The following is a 22,565-nucleotide window of genomic DNA, read 5'->3' as shown; positions in this document are numbered from 1 at the left end:
CATGACAGTAACATGGGCCATATGGTTCTGCTGTAACAAATTCGTCTATGAGAATGAAAATGTCAATGCCCAAGCTATGGCTATGAACTTCCTACGAATGGTGGAGGAATACAAAAAATACTCAAGGTATGTGTTCCCCTTTGTCTCGTCTGGTGCTGATTTGAATCCATCAGCTATGTGCTGGAAATGTCCACAGGATGGGATGACTAAGTTCAATCTTGATGTGCACATTGTAGAAGGGAGGTATGTGAGCTTGGGCGTGGTGTTAAGGGATGCATGTGGCCCGATCCTACTAATGGCAACAAAGCGGTTGGAAGCGAGCCGAGACTCGACTATGGCTGAAGCGGAGGTGGTACGGTACGGGGTTCAAGTGGCGCAGAGATCAAGGTATGGCAATGTGTGGATTGAGTGTGATGCTGAAGGTCTTTCTCCAATTTTTTTGATGTAGGATGATATAAGAAATTTGTCCAAGTCTTTTAGTTTGTTTCGATTCTCTCATGTGAAAAGGATCGAGAATACAGTAGCCCATTTGGTGGCAAGATGGAATACAAAAGGTAGTGATGAGCTAGTTTGTATGTTCCAATTCCCCAAAGTATTATCACTTTGGCGGAATATGATTTGCAATAATATCTCAGCTAACATAAAGTATGTTCATCGTAATTTCAATAACTATTTGTGCCAAGCATCTATACAAATATATTAAAAGGCGTGCGAAAACAAGAAACTATGCCACGTGGCGCTCTCCCTAGGGAGTTTTAGTTCATATAATCCATGTACAATAAAAAAAATAAGAAATTGCATAGTATAGGATTTGATCCCAAGACCTCAAGTACATATACTAAAGTTCTAACCACTAGGCTAAGTTGTATTTAGCATTATTATCATAAAGTATTATATTAATAAATGAAACTTTTTTCTTACCCGGAGCATAGCTCGGGCCTAATAATTAGTTTATATTGAAAAGATGGGAAAATCTATATACAGCCCTAAAGGGCTTCATATAAGAAGTTAAAAATGAATGCATTAATTGATCATTTATTACATCGATTGATGCATAATTTTTTTCATAAATTCATAATTTATTTTCATTTTATGTAATGTACTTATGTCTTATATCAATATGCAGCCATAAGGGCCTATTCTCCCCATCTTATTTTCAGTTCAGTTTAGTTCAGCTCAGTTCAGTTCAGTTCAATTCAGTTCAGTTCAGCTCCATTCTTTTATAACCATTTTGTTAAATATTACTCCCTCTGTTTTTTTTTATCATTCTCACTTTTCTATGCGCGTCTCCCAATGCACTTCTTTGAACTTAAATATCTTTCATTACATATTAGTAAAAATTATAACGATTGAATATTAATAATGTACTAATTGAGACTAATCAAACAAGACGTCACATGACTATATTTTTTCTTATAGATTGACAACCATTAAGAAGATTCTCTCTAACTATGAATAGTGTTAGATGCTAAGTGAGAAAGATAAAAAAAAACAGAGGGAGTATTATTATGTTGGTCTAATTTATTTTACTAATTACTCTTATTATTTTTATATCATTATTATTAAGTATTATTACTATTATTATTATTTCTATATATTATATTGTTTATTATAGCTTTACTTATTATTATTCCTATTATTATTAGGAAGAACATGGTTTAGGTCAGAAGCACAAATAAACCCACGTTTTTTTAGCCCATAAACCAATCAAATCGCCTCAAAACGGTTTATGATGAAATTTTGTGCGGTCCGACCTAATCATTATTTTTATTACTAAATATTATTATATTATTAAATCTAATTATTAAAATAGTAATATTAGTTTACTTTTTAGATATTATTGTTATTATATAATCATCATCAAGTATTATTATATTAATACAAATACTATAAATAATTTTTTTTAATATCATTATTATCATTAATTATTATTATTATTATTAATATTAATATTATTATTATTATCAATTTATGATTAATAATATTATTTATTTATAACTATACCCTCTGTTTCAAAATATAAGGCATGCACGCTTTACGAAAATTTACTTTGACCATAAATATCTCTCAAATACGATAAATAAAAATTATAAAAATTATACCGTTGGATTCGTCTTGAAAAATACTATAATAATATTACTTTTAAAAATTTTCTATCAACATTAAATAAAAGCAATTAACGATCAAAGTTCGACCTCGAACATCGTGCGTGCATTATATTGTGAAACGGAGGGAGTATCATTTAAAAATATCCAAAATACTATTAATATTATTCATTATTAATTATTCATTATTATTACTTATTATTATAATTATTATTTAATATTCATATTATTATTGTTTAAATATTATTTATATATTTATTATATTTAATTTAATTCAATCCAGTTTAATTCAATTCAGTTTAGTTCAGTTCAATTCAGCTCTAATCAGTTCAGTTTAGCTGTTTCATGCCGAAAAGAGCATGCCCTAAATACTGCATATAGCATCATCCTTAAAAGATTAATTTTTTTTTGAAAGAAAAGGGATTTCATTAATATTTCGCCAAACGGCACTTACAAGTCATTTCTGAAAAACATAAAATTCTAATAAAAATACATATCATCTTAGAAATGTAAACATCGCAGATTTGACTTAATTTTGCCTTATTAAAAATCTTCATCTGAAGCAATGCAATCTGTGAGTTCGCTCTGGTTCAGCATATGATCTGCAGATGCGGAAATTTTGGGATGAACGTACTCCAATAGTCTTCCATAATTTTACAGAAGTTGTAAACCCTAATTCTTCATATTGAGTCTCGAACTTCAACCAATGAGAATAATTTCTCATACCTAAAAACAAAAGAACCATACTCACAACTCCCATAGGGGAGAAAGAGATTTCCAAAACAGAAACTAAAAACCCCATAAAAGGGTTTGAGAAGATCTCAGAAAGAGATACTAATTTATTGAACAAAACAAGAAAATAAACTAAAAACTGAAAATAAAAGGAAAAAAGGGGCTTACCATGGATGAAAACATCCATGGCAGCCCCCTAATTGATGAAGAAGGGGTAAGGGAGGCTAGGGTTTTAGGGAGGCTAGGTTTGTACTTTCGTATGAGCATAATTTCCTTAAAAGATTAATTTGAACATTAACTTTAATGCAACAATTAATTTAGCCGAACAACTCCAATGAAGTGGAAAACCGCACATGGATTATGGTGTATGGGCTTCCTGATTCCAAATTTTGGATGGACCCAAATTAACGGGCATACGTATCAGTTCCAACTTCGAAGTTCCAACTGGTGGTGTGTATGTCCCGCTAATCCTCTTCAGAATTTTGTCGTCCTTGTTGTCATTGTCACCAAGAAGAGAAGAATGCTTGAGCTCCACAAAAACAAATCCTTCCATTTTAATCTCAAAATATGGCTGCAACTGCTTACCAATCACAAAAATTTACCAGAAATAACTGTCGCTTTATTAAATCATTGTAGTAACCCAGATTTTTATCATCTGAAAGGGAGAAAATGTATGAATTTTGATGCAAATTAAAGTTTATTACTCAGATAATTTCTTACTCAGATGTTTCCCACTGCAAAGTGAAAGTATTTTCTTGCAATTGTAGCAAAATAAATGGCGGCAATTGCAGCAAGCAGGGTTGGATTAGGACAAATCAGCCCCACTTTCAAAACCCTCAACCCTAAAAATTCCCACTATCAATTTCTAGGCAAACCTCTTTTCTTCAAACCCCAAGTTGGTTCATTACCTACCTTGAAATCCAGGAGAAAATGTCTTGTTTATGCAGCCGGGATCGAGTTATTCGACCCGATTCGAGACCTTTTTCTGGGTGTGGGTGTTGGCCTTCCTTGTACAGTTATGGAGTGTGGAGATATTATATATAGGAGCACTCTACCTAGGTCTGATGGGCTGACACTCACTGTTCCTGGAGTGGTGTTGGCTCTTGGGACAGTTTCCTATCTTTGGGCTACCCCTGGTGTGGCTCCTGGATTCTGGGATATGTTTGTGCTTGCTTTTGTTGAGAGAATTTTCAGACCAACCTTTAAAAAGGTCCTTAAATCTGTGGGGTTTTCGCGGTTTTTTTTAATTAATCATGGAGTTTGGCTTATGTGTTTTCTTAGTTTGGCTACTTATGGTGTCTTTTAATGGGTATGTGTTCTTTTTGGTAACAGGATGACTTTGTGTTGGGAAAGAAATTGGGAGAAGGAGCTTTTGGAGTTGTTTATAAAGTTTCTTTAGCCAACACCAAGAGGTCCTCTATGAAGGTATCTTAGTTTTTTAATGGAGTCTCTTTGATGAATTGACAATTTGAAACTGTGTTATAAGGCAAAGATGTCTATATTGGTGCTTATGTTTTTCATATCACGACTCTTTTGACTGCATGCTCATCAATTTTAATTGTATATTGATTATTGAATCATTGAGATTGTAAATTGAAATCAGAGTTGCCATAATCAAATAAATACTGACGTGAGAACAAAATTTGATCGTATATCATACCACACATTTTTGTATACTCAATAGTTTTTACTGGTGGACTGCTGCAGAATTCCTTGTTTCATGGGGAGATAATGTTTGTATGAGATATATTTTGTCGTTCCCTTTACACATTGTTTCGATAACAATCATGGAGAAAAGGTGGGGAGAAAAGGTGGGGAGAAAAGGGGAAGGAAAGGAAGGGGAGGGTAGAGCGAGCTTAAATTTTACATTCAAATCTTTCCGACATTGGAATAATTTGGTTTATTAAGATGGAAGGAAAGTGAATCCTTTCGTTTTTCCTCCCTTTCCTTTTCCTATTTTATATTCAGAAAAGGGAAATTCAATCTCCCCCTTTGCCCTCTAGATTTCTCTATCCTAACACACTCTTAGGGTTTGAGAAATGGCTTAGGAAATTATATCTAGTGTGAGGTTGCTAAAGTGATAATATGAAAACAACTGGAATTTGCTGCTACACTCAAGGAACCAAAATGAAGAATTTCCTTGTATTTGTCACTTGCCAGGTGACAATGTTTGATACATACAAGTGATGCAATTGTCGACTAATGGTCATTTAGCTCTAGAACGTTTAGCACAAGTTTGCTAAATTCTTCAGGTCATTATAATAATTTTTCAGTACTATATTATAGAAGTGATTTCAGTTCTTTATTGACTATTTAGCTTTCCAATATGATGATCTCGTACGATAGCATACAATCATTGTACTTTACAGCAGTGCTTCTAGGTTTTATAGATTTACATTTAAGAAACTTGGTGTGGAAATGATACTACAATGCTTATTAGTGGTGATTTTGCCTATGAAGGAAGGTGATTTGGTCTTGAAAAAGGCTACTGAGTATGGGGCTGTAGAAATTTGGATGAATGAACGCGTGCGGAGGGCTTGTGCTAGTAGCTGTGCTGATTTTTTGTACGGTTTCATGGAGGTACTGTGGTTTTGTTTGTACCTTTAGTAATTTATAGCCTAGTAACCATTTTTTACAACTATTTTTTCTGTTATGATGCATCTTCATCTTTTTAGGAATTGTACTGAATGTACTTTCATGTTCCAGAGTTCTTCTAAGAAGGCTGATGAATATTGGATTATATGGCGTTTTGAGGGTGAATCAACACTAGCGGATTTGATCACGAGCAGGGATTTCCCCTACAATGTTGGTATTCTCTCACATCGATCTAGCAGAATATGAATAGTAGTTTGCAAAAAGTTGTGCATTATAACACTATAAAATTATAAGGTTTATATTCATTTGGTTGGCCAATCTTCTGAGTTTTACATTTGGTGCTGTTGGATATCAAGTATCATTTCTTAGATTTTTTTTTTCTTCAGTTATAATATTTTCTCTTTTCAAAGGAAGGGAGCCTTGCAGCTGAACCATCTTGGGAATATACAATTGATTTTCTTTGTGAACTGTTATGGTCTAGATTATGCGCAAAGGCTTAGTTAATGAATAATTGAGTATGAGAGAGGAAATTGACTCCATAGGACTTGTTTATGGACACCCAGTATCAGAAAATATTGGAATCTTATTGTTGCTGCTACTTGGCACTAGCTGTTGCCCTGAGTTCTCATTAGCATTGAGCGACGCGACCATGGAACAATATGGAATGTTCCTCTGCCGTGAAAGGTGATCTGCACATTAATAATGATGCCATGCTATGTACCAGAAGTTCGGAATAGGTTCTATATCTCTGATCTCTAAAGCATTCCCATTTGTGACTTACACTTGACCTATTGGTTTCTTCCCCATGTCTTCAACCAGTTTTGGCATTTTCATTTGCAATTTTGTTATTTTTGTTGCTGTTATTAAGATTATCTATTGGTGTTATTGCACATTAAGCAACTGTGAAGAGCACATAATATTGGGAACCTTGTGTCTTGTTCCATAGCGTGAAGTGTCTAAAAGTACTTTACTAATAGCATGCGTGGCTTCATACTCTTATTCTTGTATAAAGCAAGATCATCTAGGAGTCTGCAGTGTGCTGTTGGTGGGTGTTTGCAAGGTAAATATGTATGTTGTATAAAAGATATATTAATAAAGCAGTGAAGAACATTAGCACTTATATTTTTTGCGTAATTATATAGTAAACTCAAATCAATAGTAATTATACAAGAAAGGGAGAAAAACGATGGCTTTACTAAAGAATAACCAGTCGAAGCTAAGCAGTAAGGACAACAAAAACAAAGTTGAGAGTTGAGACCAGAGAAACAAAATAGAATCACATTCAGAATGGGGAAGAGGGCTGAGAGGGGAAGAGAAATAGTACACACAGCTAGAGCAATGCAATTTTGGAAAAACCAGAGTGGTGATTGTTCTGTTTGTTTTATTAAGTCTAAGCACATCATAAACAGAAATTGGTATGCCTTTCAAGAGTATAAACAATAAAAGGCTTGATGTTGCAGATTAGATCAAGTTATGAACCTTGATTTGTAGTCTTATTACGCCATCTTATGTATGCATTTACTGAAGGGGAAAAGCTAAAGGAGTAAAGTATGAACTCCAAGACATATATTGTTCATCCTAGGATAAGGTGATATTAGTAGATGCTAAAATCCTTAAGCGCAAACGAGTTGTGAGTCTAATTTCGCGTAGCCAAGTTTATGGTTTAAATAAGCAACTGCAGTGATTTAAATTCTGCCTTCTGTGTTTCAGATTTTAAAGGATTAAGCTCTTGTTAGAACCAGAATACCATAGAATGGTGGCTCTATATTGTGTAAGGTCCAACTAAAGATCCAGGTATCATAAATTCATAACTGGCTGTAGTAGTTTAATTCTGAACCTTCACCTTTACCAGGAATCTAAAAGTCAAAATAAAGGATCATGTGATTGTCAAATTGTCAGAAAATTAGGTTGCTGATAGATAGCTGCATTACGGGTTCTAGTGAATGTCCATTTGTCAGCAATTTTGCTATGAATTAACATAGCTTAAGCATCATTAATGGCAGATATAAAGGTAGAAGAACATGGATTAATAAACTGAAATTACAGCAAATAAAGTGATAATTACAGGCTTTTCAGAGGCTTGTTCTCTCCCATTGAACTCTTAAAACCTCAGTGAAATTCTCATCAATTTTAATATGCTTTCTCTCTCCCTAACTATGAGTCTATGACTATATATACAGATTTTTCCCTAACAAACTCCCTAGCTTATTCTCCAAGCTATCTATAACTAACTTCTACAGATAATGTCTAAAACACCCCCCTTATGCCAGTTCATTGCAGAATGGTTTTATTATGGACAAATTTTGCACTGGGCCTAATTTGCAATAATGAAATAATACAGAATAATTAGAAATGAACACGATAGAAATTTTTTACGTGGAAACCCTTTAAATGGGGAGAAAACGACGGGGTAAATCGGTGTTCCGCAAGTCCATTATAGTAATATCAATTTGTAGTACAAGTACACCATTTTGCCTACGAACAGAATGATTCTAGCAGGTTGTTTTTTAGAAGGAGATGACACATTAAGAAGATGAAAGAAATGTGATGGAGAAAGAGGATATGATGGAGAAAGAGGCGTATTGATGTCTTTAGATTTATGAGTGAGTGGAAGATACTTCATCTTTTTACAAGGCTTACAATAGGAGTATTTATAGTAAAAATTATGACCGTTTGAGCATAATCTGTCACTTGCCTTTAGCATGTTAGTTCCAACATTTCAGGGATTCTCGTTGCTCTTCTTAACTAATTGGCTCTTTGCTACCTTCTTTCATTCCTCCTCTCAAGGGATGATCTTTGACTCCTCGTATCAAGGGGTACTCTTTAACTTCTTTTCCCCATTTGCTGAAATTTGAATATGTTCCTTCCAAAGGTTCAAGAGTATCCATACGATATGTTGACCAGTCCGTCATCGATACATTGACCTGCCCGTTGGCAGACGAAATGCCGATCCGTCTGTAGCGGAATGCCCGATTCGTCCATCAGCCGCGGAATGCCAACTGATTTGTCATAAGCTGGCGGAATGCTTTTCCCCTTGAGGACAAATTGATGATTGCCACATGTTTAGAATATTAATGGCACAACAGTTTTCTGCTTCCCTAGCCATGAAGCTAGGTATTTATGCCCTTAAGTGCATAACCAAAATCAAGCACTAGAAAGCACTCATCTAGAATATGGAAGGTTGAAAGTAGAAAAGGGTGCTTGTTTGGTGGTCTCTACTAAATAGGCCTACTTAATGGCCATTATGAATCGCCATGATATAGTTGACCTATACACATTAATAAATAGAGTAATAGGATGTCCTCTGAGCAAACAGCACACACGCTGCTGAACGGCACCTTCTAATTTTGATCCAGGTCTAAAGTTATGTCATTCCCCTTAATGAAGCATTCCTAGCTCTTTAATCTTCATCTGTACCTTATAATATGGTGAAGTGACTTGTGAACTCTTGTACTCTGCTGCACCAAAAAATATAAACATTCTTTTTGGGCACAATAGTTATAAAAATTTAGCTTTGAGATATTGCTGATGGGGAGGCTTATTACAACCACATAAATCAGGTCAGAAATGCATGGAAGCTAGGAATCCTGTTACTTACACGCTCTGTTTCTTCACTTTGTTTCATGTTAGCTAGATGGTTCCATTGAGTTTGATGCAAAATAGATCCTTACACTTAATTTTGATCTTTTCTTTCCCATTGCTAAGTATTTTCATTTGAGGACTTTAAGATGATGGAAATTTTTAGAAGACCCAATCAAGGTGGAATTTATTTGCCAAGGCCCAAGAGTTGATGTCTTGGCTGAACAGAGAGACGAGAGAAAATTCACATGATAGGATCCTCTGTTGGAAGCCTTTTTGTCCTTGGTGGCTGGTGTTTGTGGGTATTGATTCTTGTGTTACTGATAATGGGGTTATTTGTGTCCGATCCAACCATAGGGGTATATATCCAAGTGTCGGGTATGCTATGCAGATTTTCCAAGTTTTTGGTCCTAATTGAAGGGTCAATATCGATGTCGGAGTGTTGAGAATCCAGCCCAGGTACTTCAAATGAAACAAAACGCCCATAGATCGATTCGATACATTACACAGCACAAAGAGACATCTTTTGAATGAAAATATTAATAACTAAATGAGAACAGAGTCTGAAGACTTTAAAAGTCAAATAGGATTCTGCCTGAATTTAAATACTTCTGGATGAATGTACATGGATCCTGTCTGTTTTAAATTAGCTAGAGAAAATGGATGATCTGAGATTTCTTCTTAGAATGCCCCATATTGTTTGGAACTTTAGATCTAAATCAGACGTTATGATGTGCAGCCTTGACTTGTTAATGTATTTTCACGACCATAGTTTTGCCACCTGTCAACTTTATATTCCTCTTAGCAATTACTTCCTCCATTCCATATTAATTGCAGCATAAGGGTTGAGACACTTTTTAAAGGAGTCATGTGAAGAGGAGAGAGAGAGAGAGAGATAGATAAAAAGGACCCATGTGATAGGAGAGAGATAGAGAAACAAATTTCAGAAATCAGAAATCGAATATTCACAACGGATTTTGTTTGGACTGCAATTCAAATTAACATTACCCCAGTGATTTTTGTTTGGGTCACTCGCATGGTAAGCGGAAGGTTGTTTTCCTGTTGATCCTTAATCCAATATACAATGACAATCTGCTAAGTCACAATAAATAAGAAGTGCAAGTTGTTTGATAGATTGATTTTATATAGTCCATTGTACTTTTAAAGCCAAAGTATAGAGATCCTTTGACTTTATTGGATATGAACAAATTGGGTGTACTACAATTTTATGTAGATGTTAAAATCCTTAAATCTGTTGCATAAGAGGATGCCTTCTCGTGCAATCTCCTATATCCTGATGTGAAGGCTCTATTTTTCGAGAACACATTATAAGCTTATAACACCTCTTTCCAGTAGAATCTATTTTTGGAAAGCTTGATTCAAGCTAATTGATTCTGTAACTATATGCTTCTGGCTTTGTCTTTGGAGTTTGAATTGTTTTCCTCATTCAGTTGGATTGTACTGACATTGAGATGAATATGGTTTTATGGTGTTGTTGCTATACAGCCCAGGGAAAAAAAACGCGCTCGCGTTCGCGGGAACGGTCGCGTTGTCGCGGGAACGGCTTGTAACGGCGAAATAGAACGTTTCGCGGCCGTCGCGGCGTGAATTTTTTTAAAAAATTCACATTAATATGTTTTAACCTTATTTGAATTTTTTAGTTTATGAAGCATTATTACAACATAATATAATCAAATCTAATAGAATATCATGTTTCCTCAACTATATAATTAAATCATAAAAAAAATTTGGCCAATGTTTGAAAAGAACGGATGTAACGGGGATAAAATCGTTCTAACGCGGCGAGTTCGCGTTACGGAACGGACAACGCGGCGAGAAGTACGTGAATTTTATTATGGCGTTCCGTAACGGGATTTCGCGGAACAGCAAATCCAAAATCCGTTACAGAACGGCCGTTCTGTAACGGAACGGGAGAGTTTTAATTCCCTGATACAGCTATGCTTGTTTAGCATATATATTAGATGGAGCACACGATATATCAAATTTTAAATATTATAGCTGGGCCTCTTCTTGTGTAATATGGTGTTCTTAATTTAATAGCGGGGTTTCTCAATAATATGTACTCCAGGGTGTATATTCACCATTCATCAAGTTGGAGAAGAAAGCATTGTGTTGTGATACTTTTTCTATTTATTTTTGCTTCATCGGAGGACTTGTCGTTTTAAATACTATGATTATTTAAGGTACTGAGCTATCATTTTACCTTTAACAGTCCTTACTCATAGACCTTACTTTGGCAGTAGATATAGGTTTATCAAAGCAAAAAAGAAATATAAAAAGAGGGATCTAAGAGTTTCTGTAAAATTTATAGCAATAGAGGAAGTCTTATATTATGAAGAAATACATTCAGATCTAAGCTTAATTTCTGAACACATTGCCTTCTGTTTTGACCAAGAAAAAATACCTTTTTAGTATTAAAAAATTTGCTATAGGGTCTTTTGTACTATTCTGGAAATATAAGGTATGCAGATTGAGGGGTGCTCAGGCGTAGGGATTTCTTAAAATACGCTGCAGGCTGGACAAGGTGTGGCAGCTGAAGCTGATTGAGTTTGTGAAGTTTGAATAATAGTTCAGCAAACTAGACAAATTCCTTAGGAGTTGTTTGGTTAACATTATCTAACATAGGAAGTTAAAATTCCTCGGAATTGGAATTTTTTGGTGTTGTTTGGTTGACAAATTCATGGGAAGTAGAAATTCCTAGGAAGTTTCACTTCCCACAAAATGGAGGAAGCTACTTACCTAGGGGGACCTAGGTAAGTGGAAATTCCCATGAGAATTTTCATTTCCCTTGATTCACCAAACAACATCTAGCAAATCCTAGGAAATACAATTACATGGGAAGATAATATTCCAAGGAATTTGCACTCCCTACATGCAACCAAACGAGCACTTAGATATGTGTTCCCAATAGAGGTAGTTGCTATGGATCAAGATAATGCTGGAGTGGAGATTGGAGAGAGAAGAATGCTGCAAAGACATTCCTTGTTGGGTGTTTTTAAGTGATACACGATCATTTTTGTGATTATATATTATCCTTGGCAATGAGCTAGTTGCTGTGCAAGCAGCTTTACTTTAATCATAGCTATGCTTGGCATTTTATAATTTGACGAATCAATTGAGTTACACATAGATAAAACTCATGTCTGATGAGGCTCTTTCTTTCATTGATAAGATAAAACAGGGATTGAGAGACTGCAAGTCAGTAATGACAAGGGGCTTTAGAAATGTACATCAAAAGCTTGCTAAAATTTGTCATTGAAGTGCATGATATTTGCTGTAGGCTATGATTGAAGAGTTAAATAGCTGCAGCTGTATATTTCATTTTTATTACTTTCACTGGACGAATTCGTATGGTCTTAAATTGAAGCATTGCAGTTTCTGTTTTGTAGTTCATCCTAGCTGGGTACTGTTTGTACCTAGTAGATTATTTGATGATTATTCCCATTCATGGTATATTGGAGATATTCGTATCTTATTGTCGATTGGAGCACTTTGCGAAGGTATTTTAGTTATGAAAATAAGTGGGGTAAAGTGTTGAAACTTGAATGTTTTTATAGAATGTGTCTATATTAGCATATTTTCGCCTTGCAAGATTGCCCCAGCACATGGCGACATGCTTGAGAATTTTAACGACATTGGGTTCTCAGACATTTGGTGAATTTGACATTTTCTTGTGGCACAGAATGTGCTGAAATTGATTGTCATACATAAATGACTTTAAATCTTCTATCAGATTGTGATCTGGGTGGTAGTAAAAATTGCCTACGGTGAATCCTAGTTATTACTCCCTCTGTTTCTTTTTATTCTACACACTTTCCTTTTTAGTCCGTTTCTTTTTAATCTACACACTGTTGCTTTTTCTATATTTGGTAACATATCACATCTACTTTCTCCTCTTTTTCCACCCATGTCATTCACTTTTTAATATTTTAACCCACTCTTTTGTTTCTCTCTCTCACTTTTCAATTTCTCTCTCCACCTTTTCAGTTTTTCTCTCATACTTTTTTCTCTCATACTTTTATACTTCCTCCTTGGTTCTCCCCCAGAGTGAAGTGAGTAAATTAATATGAAACGGAGGGAGTAATTATTATGCCTTGCATCATTTGCTATTTATGCTTTTCATAGCTCTACCCTAAACTCTGACAGTATGCTTAGATTGCTTGTAGCTTTGCTCCAATTTCTGGGGTTATATTGAATAGATTTGCTTAGTTATGTTTGTTATCATTTATATAATAATTTGTGATTGACTATTATGTGTGGTTGCTTGCTGCCGTGATGTTTTAGGTTGAAACACTGATCCTCGGAAAACTGCAAAAATTACCTAAGGGATTAGAACGGGAGAATAGAATCATACAAACAATAATGAGGCAACTTTTGTTTGCATTGGATGGTCTTCACTCAACTGGAATTGTTCACAGAGACATTAAGCCTCAGAACGTAATTTTCTCTGAAGGTGATGGTTGATGCCTATGTTTTACTTTTTCTTTTCTGTTTCTGATTTCTGCCTTCTGATTTGCTTCCTGCTCCTATCATCATTTGTCCAGGTACTCGCACATTCAAAATTATTGATCTTGGGGCAGCTGCAGATCTACGAGTAGGAATCAACTATATCCCTAAGGAGTTTCTTTTGGACCCAAGGTGAGTAATTTCTCCTCTATAGTCTATATCCTACTTTTGCGTTTTTTTCTTGGCCTCTGGTTTATGACTTCCTCTAAGATGTTTCCGAGGAAGTGATATTTGCAAGAATTTATAAGTACTTATCTTCTAAAAACTTGATATAATCTAAAATTCTGGCAGGTCATTCCGTTTTACGAGAGAGCACAGCATTGGGCATTTTATCATGTTCTTATGTTTTATATTTTTGTATCTGCATATAAAATCCATGACGTGCTTTCTTTTATGACAATGATGACCTTTGTCTTTTCTCGCTAGATATGCTGCACCAGAGCAATATATCATGAGCACTCAAACTCCATCGGCACCATCACCTCCTGTGGCTGCTGCACTTTCTCCCGTCTTATGGCAGGTCCTGCAGAATCTATGAACTAGTTGACTTTAGTTGGTGTCTTGTATTGTTAATCTTGCGCCGTAATTTGGCTCCTTAAACTTCTGAGGGTTTTGTGCTTGACAGCTAAATTCACCAGATAGATTTGACATATACAGTGCTGGTCTCATATTCCTACAAATGGTGAGCAACATTACCTTTTATTTAAGACATAGAAATATGCATAAATGAGTAACTTGAGTATTTTTCAACTCTTTGCCAATGACTGAATCTCTTCATCAGATTCTTATGTCTGTTCCTATGAGAGGTTTTGGATTATCTAATTACTCCACTCTGATTTACAGTGTATATAGTATCTTGAGATCAGTAATACCATCCCAAAAGTAATGATAACCTTTACTGATTGGAACTTCATCGACAGGTTTTATGGGGATGTTTCATGTTCCTTTCAGTACATATGCGGATCCGCATGTTCTTTTCTTCATACTTTATATACTTGTGCTTGCGTGTTTCAGCGCATTTTTTTCCTACACTTGCATGTTCTTTTAAGGAAAATTTGTCAAAAAAAACCTTTTGAAAGTTCAATTTTGCGAGAAAAAACCTTTTAAAGCATTCTTTGCGAAAAAAAACCACAAACTTAATTCTTCTTGCAAGATGAAACATATTCCCATTTTCCGGTGTGGGTTTTTGAGATGCATAGGGGCGGTATTGTAGTTAATGGAAATAGAGGGTTAAAGAAAGATAGAAGGGTCAGCACCGGAATTGAGAAAAAATACATCGGAAAATGGGAATAGGTTTCTTCTTGCAAGAAAAATTAAGTTTGTGGTTTCTTTTTGCCAAGAATGCTTTATAAGGTTTTTTTCGCAAAATGGAACCTTTAAAAGGTTTTTTTTGGCAAATTTTCCTTCTTTTAATGATGATTTAATGCAGCTTTATTTGAACATGCAATAGAGTGCCATTGTGAAAAGAACATGCAACTAATCATGCTACCGAGTTTAGAATCTAGCCGTTGGCTAGATATATTAGTATATGCAACTACAAGAAATGTATTTCATGTAACAAAGTTCTTCCACTTCTTTCCTTAATCTGCTTAATCACTTGTCCTGGATATTTCTCTGGACAGGCCTTCCCTTCATTTCGTTCTGACAGCAACCTTATCCAGTTCAATCGTCAGCTTAAGAGGTGTGGGTATGATCTGAATGCATGGAGAAGTTCAGTGGAGCCACGAGCGACGCCTGATCTCAAGAAAGGCTTTGAGCTATTGGATTTAGATGGAGGGATTGGATGGGAGCTCCTGACATCAATGGTTCGGTACAAAGCACGGCAACGCTTGAGTGCAAAAGCTGCCCTGGCCCACCCGTATTTCAGTAGAGAAGGCCTATTGGCTTTGTCCTTCATGCAAAATTTGAGGCTTTCATTGTTCCGAGCCACACAACAGGACTATGGGGAGGCTGCAAATTGGGTTGTTCAATTGATGGCCAGGTCAGGCACAGAAAGGGATGGTGGATTCACAGAAGCTGAGCTGCAGCAACTCAGGGTATGTATATTGTGGAATGATCTTTCCTTACGGTTGCTTATTTCTTTTGGATTTTTTGCTAATTATTTAAATAAATAAAGTATATATGTCTCTATATTAGCGGCGTAAAACCTGTTCTCACACCTGCCAAATAACCTACCACAACCAAGCATAACTGCATAAGTGATAAGCCTATGCACAACCAATAATTCGTGATTCTCCTGGAATTAAACATAGGGAGTGGTCGAAGCCCAGTTATGTTGGTGTTGTTGGAGTACGAGGTGATACTCAAGAAGGAAGGGTTGAATTGAGTGACAAAATCTAATCGATTTTTGCAAAAACAAACGTATAGCACATTGCCTTACACTGCATTAAACACTCGCAAACTCGCTTTTAATGTTCGCGCTCAAATGAAGTTGTATTAAAACAAAAACAATGAAATCAAATAACAAGACACATGAATTTAAAGTGGTTCAATCCACCTTTGAGATCTACGTCCACACTACATACTCTTTTATAATTTGAATCTTAAAATATCAAAATTTTGATACAATTTGATTACTCCGCTACTAACTCTAGTAGTGCTATCCAACACATAACCCCTAAGTGTTGCTATTCTCTATAGTGATGAATTGATGATATTACTGAAAGATTAAGTCCTCACAAGTGTGCTTCTTAGATAAGCAAATCGAGGAACGTTATAATCGTTATATAGAACATTTAACGCACTAGAACTCTTTGTTACACACTGTGCTATGGTGATCCGTTTTCAGCTCTCAAAATTTATCAAAACAAAATTTGAAAACGTAAATTGTTATTATGATCTTTATCCCTTATATAACCTATCAACTGAATAAGAATTACTCTCAAGGATATGATTATCTTCTTGGATAATTTTATTCCTAAAATTAAGGGATGAAATCTTTTCTTTTCCAAAATCAAAGATTATTTTTTCTTCAATAAAAACTTATTTTTACTTTCTTTAAAAGAGACAGATTCCTTCTTATATTTTGCCAATTAAAAATTCAGCACATTGTTGTTAACAACTTCTTTTGCAAGAGACTTTTCGTATCTTAAGGCGTTTGTCTCAACAACATTTTTTTCAAATTCATCATTCTTTTTCATCGGTCCTTTACAGTCCTTTCATAAATCCTTATATTCAAATTCCAACCCAACCTTTTGCTTAGTTAAGTTTTTCACTTCTTTTTTCATGTTTGAATATTCATCATTCATTTCTTGACAATCATCAATTACATTTACAAGCAAAGTAACGAGGTGGTTTTCAGAAAGAAGGTGTATTGAAGGTGTTAGAGAAAGAAGGCTTACCTCACTGTCTTCAACTTTATCCACTAAGTTCAAATTTTTTGCCATTAGACACAAGTGAGTCATCCAGCTGCCTTTCTCTGAGTTGTGTACAACATTCAGGCATAATGACTGTTTGCTTTTTTCTTTAGGCTTCTCATCATCTCATAAGGGACATTCCTTTATCCTATGATCGTACTCACCACACTTGAAACAACCGGAATTAGTAGCACTTTTCTCAAAGTTAGAGGTAGTATCTTTGAAATTATCATCTTTTTTAGGATTGTTGTTTTTGTTCTTTTTGAGAGTTTTTTTTAAATCTCCTAATTAGAAGATCAACATCATCATTGCTATCATTATCTTTACTTTCCAATTCAATTCTTAAGGCTATACCCTTATTTTTTGGTTCATTTGCCTTAGTATCTAAAACAAGTTCATGAGTCATTAATGACCCAATTAGTTGTTCTAGTGAGAGTTTTGTCAAATCTTTGGCTTCTAGGATAACTGTTATTTTAGGACGCCAACAATTTGTTAAACTTCTTAAGACTTTTCTTACTAAATCTGCAGAACTGTTTTGTCTAGAGAACGCAATTCATTAGTGATTAGTGTAAAACGAGTGAACATCTCTTTGGTTGATTCTTCCTTATTCATAGTAAACAGTTCATATTGTTGTACAAGCAAATCAATTCGAGATTGTTTTACCTCATTCGTACATCCGTATGCCAATTCTAAGGTGTCCCATATCTCCTTTGTCGTAGAGCAACAGAGTTTCTTAAGTATTCATCAGGTCCAAGTCCAAATATAAGGATATTCATTGCTTTGAAGTTCTTCCCGACCTTTGCATAGTCGATTGAATCGTAGTCTTCTTCGTCTTCGTCTTTGTCAAACAACTTTCCTTCAGCATTTTTGGCTTGGATGAGCATTGGCCCTTTCCTTATGACATTCCAGCATTCATAATCCGATCATTGGATGTAGATCCTCATCCTAGCCTTCCACCATCTGTAATCTTTTTCGTTGAAAACCAGACACTTTGAGTGTCTTTCTCGAGAATCATCTTGCATGTTCACGACTTTTATACCCTAGGGATGAACCTTTCGAGAATAGTCTGCTTTGATACAACTTGTTGTAAAAGGTGACCTTCAAGAAGGGGGTTTGAATTGAGTGACAAAATCTACTCAATTTTCGCAAAAACAAATCTATAGCACAATGCCTTACATTGTGTTAGACACTTGCAAATTCGCTTTTAATGTTTTCGCTCAAATGAAGTTGTATCAAAACTAAAAACAATTCCCATCAAAAAAACCAAAAACAATGAAATCAAATAACAAGACACATGAATTTAACGTGGTTCAATCTCACGTTTGAGATATATATCCACACTACCTAATTTTTTATTATTTGAATCTTAAAATATCAAAATTTTAATACAATATGATTCCTCCACTACTAAATGTAGTAGTGCTCCCCAACACTTAACCCCTAAGTGTTGCTATTCTATATAATGATGATATTTCGTAGAGATTAAGTCCTTACAAGTGCTTCTTAGATAACAAGTCGAGGAATGTTACAAATTACAATCGTTGTATAGAACTTTTAACGCAGTGGAACTCTATGCTACACACTATGCTATGGGAATCCGTTTTCAGCTCTCAAAATTTATCAAAACTAAATTTGAAAAAGTGAATTGTTATTTCGATCTTTATCCCTTATATAACCTATCAACTGAATAAGAGTTATTAAGGATATGATTATCTTCTTGAGTAATTTTATTCCTAAAATTAAGGGATGCAATCTTTTCTTTCCCAAAATCAAAGATGATCTTTTATTTTCCAAAATCAAAAATGATATTTTATTTTCCAAAATCAAAGATGATCTTTTATTTAATAAAAACTGATTTTTACTTTCTTTAAAAGATAAAGATTCCTCCTTATCTTTTGCCAACTAAATAATCAGATTTCATAAACCAATATTTCCGAAAATCTTTATCAAGAACGTTTATTTAAAAAACAGTTTATTTAAAACTCTTTTTCGATAATCTTTATTAAAAACGTTTTCTTTAAAAATCAGTTTTTAAAAAACTTTATTCCGAAAATCTTTATAAAAAATATTTTACTTTCAAAACTAATTTTTGAAATTAAAAGGTCTACTTTTTATATTATTTAAATATAGAAACATGAAATTGATATCATTACCTATTTTCTTGACTCTAAGAAAATAGTTAAGCATCCTAATTTCATATTTCTAATTTACCACAAAATTTCAATACGTTAATTACATTGCATGCATATGAAATTAATATAACTAGACCCAAGCTTCCATATCTTCAAGTCATTGAGCTTTCGCGAATATTCAATTTTGATAGCGTTCTTAAATTAGTGTTACATATATTCATGTTATAGCATAAAGTGTTTATCATCATCAAAATATTCAAATTTAAAATCACAATAGGTGCGGTGTGAGTGAAAGCTTCATTTGTTTACCATAACAGTGCATGATTTATCTTCACTCTTTTATCAAAACAAAAATGGTTAGGCATGGATATACAAGCATACAATATATGTCTATAAAGTAGACCTCATAAGGCATAATCCACTACACGACATAAGTCTTTGGCATGACCCGCAATTTTTGCTGCTGCTGGGATCGATCTCAGGATGTAGCTGGAGTCAAGGTGCGGTGTGAGAGAAAGTTCATTGCTTTTTCCATTTTCTTGCTGAATCGTTTCTATTTCTTAGCAGAATAGTGTTACAAAATCTCTGTGACTAGCAGAAAGTCAGTTTTTAACCGCTAGTGTTGAAAAAATAAAGAATGATCTTTTGCCAAGTCGTGTGTCTCTACTTCTCCCTTCTCCTAATAAATCCAGTTAGAGAAATTGGAAGTGGATGATACTTTTAGGTCATCTCTAGGACAGTGACTTTGGGTCGTTAGGATGAATAGAGTATTGAAGCCTTCAAAGGAAGGGGATAAGTCAGAGAGCTGAAAATTTTTTACGAGATTTCTTACGATTGCAATGTATTGTTTGTACTTGAAGGAGATGGAGCCGAAAAAGAAGGGTGGTGCGCAAAGAAATGTTCTCGCATCGGTTCTTCGGGTGCAGAAGAAGATCATTAAAACACTAAATGAGAGCATTGATGAACTGACCCAAGGAAGGAAAAGCATGTGGTGGAGCAGGTGGATCCCTAGAGAGGACTGAGTATTGTATATATATATGTGTACACTATATAGAATAATATATCGACTTTTATCTGTAAAGTTTGTAAATCTATACCTGTCATCTGGTCCAGACTTGAAGAAAGGTTGCTGTCAGACTTCTCTTATTGGGTACTTATGGATTTTACAGATAACAATCTTGTACAGGTTACATCGTGTAGTAAATTGAGAACTTAAATACAGAACATTCAATGTCAGACAGAATCAGGACTGCAGAAGAATGCAACCTTAATTGCCATGTTTCAGTTTCACTTCAGTGGCATGTTTTTGATGTATTCTGCAAATGGATGTGTGTGCGATGGCAACCTCTATGGCCAGATCATTTAACTCCCCATAATGGCTTAATCTGGATTCAGAATATACCTCTACATTTTCGGGTATCTGTGAATGTGGAAACATAGTTTGGTCCGGCAAAAGTAATATGTAACTTGTTATCGGAACTGATTTACTTGAACTAGATCAAAATATACTCGTAGTCCTGAAAATCAATGAGTAATATTGATTGATTTTCACATGATTTGGCCTGAATAGGAAATAACTAATTACTCATTACTTGAATGATTTGAAATGTTCTTAATGTAATAAACTCGAACTCGAATAACTAGTGTGGCACCTTAAGGATGGTGGTTTGCACTCTTTTTCTTATTATTATTATTATACATATATATATAAAAAAGTGAGTTCATATGAGAATGCATACTTACATGAGAAATGAGAATGAATTTTATGTGCTATAACTCTTATGAATAAGTGATGTAACTCTAATGAAGTAGTGATATAACTCCAAAAAAAATATATTAGAGAAAAAAAAAACTGGACTTGTGGGTTCAAATTAGGTTTATAAAAACATACTTGTGGAAATTATTGTAGTAGCTCTCTCGTTGTCATTATTAATAAGGGGAAATTCTATAATTCACTCGTGCACTTAAATGAATGTATACTTGGCCTTTATTTAGGCATCACCCACCACTAGAGAATAACCATGTCCAAATGTATGGTAGGCATGCTAGTTCACAAAATCCTTGATGTTGAGTTTTGGTCATCATTAGCCTATTTTTTCTTCTATCTTGAAAACTCATTCATATTTCTTCCAATAATCTTGAAGACACCTCAGCTGATAGTTCTTTATTTGAAATTTCTAATAATTTACATCGACAAGTCACATATTACAAAATGGACAAATTGTTTTTGGATAAAGGGTGTAGTTGCCCTCAGGAATAAAAGTGAAGGATGAGTAAAGATTCAGGGTTGAATACTGTTCTTAAAATTTCAAAGAGTATTGATAAATGATAATGTGGAGCCTACTGACTACCAAGTGGCATATGGTGCGTTTAAATTCTGTCTGTTGACATGTACTAATCTCCTGTTTGGTTGGTTTTTGGTTCAATGAACACACATGAAGTTTTTTCAGCATCAAACAAATCTACCCACATGTGCAGATGTGCTACTTTGGTAAGACTTTGGACACACTTGGACAAGTTTGAGTAATAACCCATTACTGCTTGGGACCCATAAGATATGTTTGGCCCATCAAAGGGTCCTAGACAGTTAGTGCTGCTTCTTGTTTGAGTAACCAATTCCAATATATCATCATCTTCTTCTTCTTCGTCTCGTATATTACTACGTCTTGTAAGTTATTATACTTCTATTATTAGTTGTTACACCGCCCCTCTCTCTTATGTGAGTATATTTTTATTATTATCTTTTGATTTTTTTACTAATTTTTATCTAGTATGCAAATAGTTCATATAATGATAATTTAGAAAAATTGATGGGCATTTTGTGTACTTCCAAGACAAATAAGAGAGTATTGATCTTACCATAGTGACTGTTTTTTTTTTTTTTTTTTAATATAGTCACTCTTTCTCACATTAGTTTATCATGATGAAATTTTCACTTTGTGACATAGTAACCTTTTTTTTCATATAGTTAAACTATCACAATCTATATCTACTCATTTTTTATATCTATTTTTTGTATAGTGATATTTTTTTTCAATAAATCACATGAATTAACATTAGGTCAACACTAGTTTAGTATGGACCAGTCCATATAAGTTTTTTTACAAATTTAATAGATGTAGAAAAAAAAAGAATAAAGAAAAAATACAAATGTCAGCCACAATTTTAACTTTTAATTATTAGCACATAAACACTAACACATATAGAATAGAAGATGAGAAAGCAAAAAAGAAGATCATAATGATGGTATCATGAATAAATTAAATTAAATATAAAACTAACCTCTATTAATAATCGAAAAATATTTCCTCCGTTTCCTAAAGATCTTTCTTGTTACTGTTCCTACATATACCAATGATGATCCATTTGTGTGGGGTGTGGGGTGTGGGGTGGGTAAAGTAGGAGAGAGAAAGGGGTTAAGATAAATAAACAAATAAAAAAGGGTTAAAGTAGGATAGAGAAAGAGAGTAAAATTGAATTAATAATGTAATGGTGGACCATATGATAGGGGCATGGGAGGGTAAAAAGGGGAAAAAAAT

General features: G+C 34.4%; 1 protein-coding gene across 1 annotated transcript; it reads left to right on the top strand.

The window, feature by feature from the left end:
• Positions 1-3,340: 3,340 nt before the first annotated feature.
• Positions 3,341-20,303, top strand: LOC104908403 (serine/threonine-protein kinase STN7, chloroplastic). Its single transcript, XM_010697524.4, has 10 exons — positions 3,341-4,047; positions 4,170-4,262; positions 5,298-5,417; positions 5,544-5,642; positions 13,317-13,485; positions 13,577-13,670; positions 13,965-14,058; positions 14,164-14,220; positions 15,161-15,574; positions 19,887-20,303. The coding sequence occupies exons 1-10, from the start codon at positions 3,613-3,615 to the stop codon at positions 20,046-20,048; spliced, it is 1,737 nt and encodes a 578-aa protein (XP_010695826.2). The 5' UTR covers positions 3,341-3,612; the 3' UTR covers positions 20,049-20,303.
• The last annotated feature ends 2,262 nt before the right edge of the window (positions 20,304-22,565 follow it).

Source organism: Beta vulgaris, chromosome 6 (assembly GCF_026745355.1).
Source record: "Beta vulgaris subsp. vulgaris cultivar EL10 chromosome 6, EL10.2, whole genome shotgun sequence".
In the NCBI taxonomy this organism is placed as follows: domain Eukaryota; kingdom Viridiplantae; phylum Streptophyta; class Magnoliopsida; order Caryophyllales; family Amaranthaceae; genus Beta; species Beta vulgaris.
This window is presented reverse-complemented; position numbering and strand designations above follow the sequence as displayed.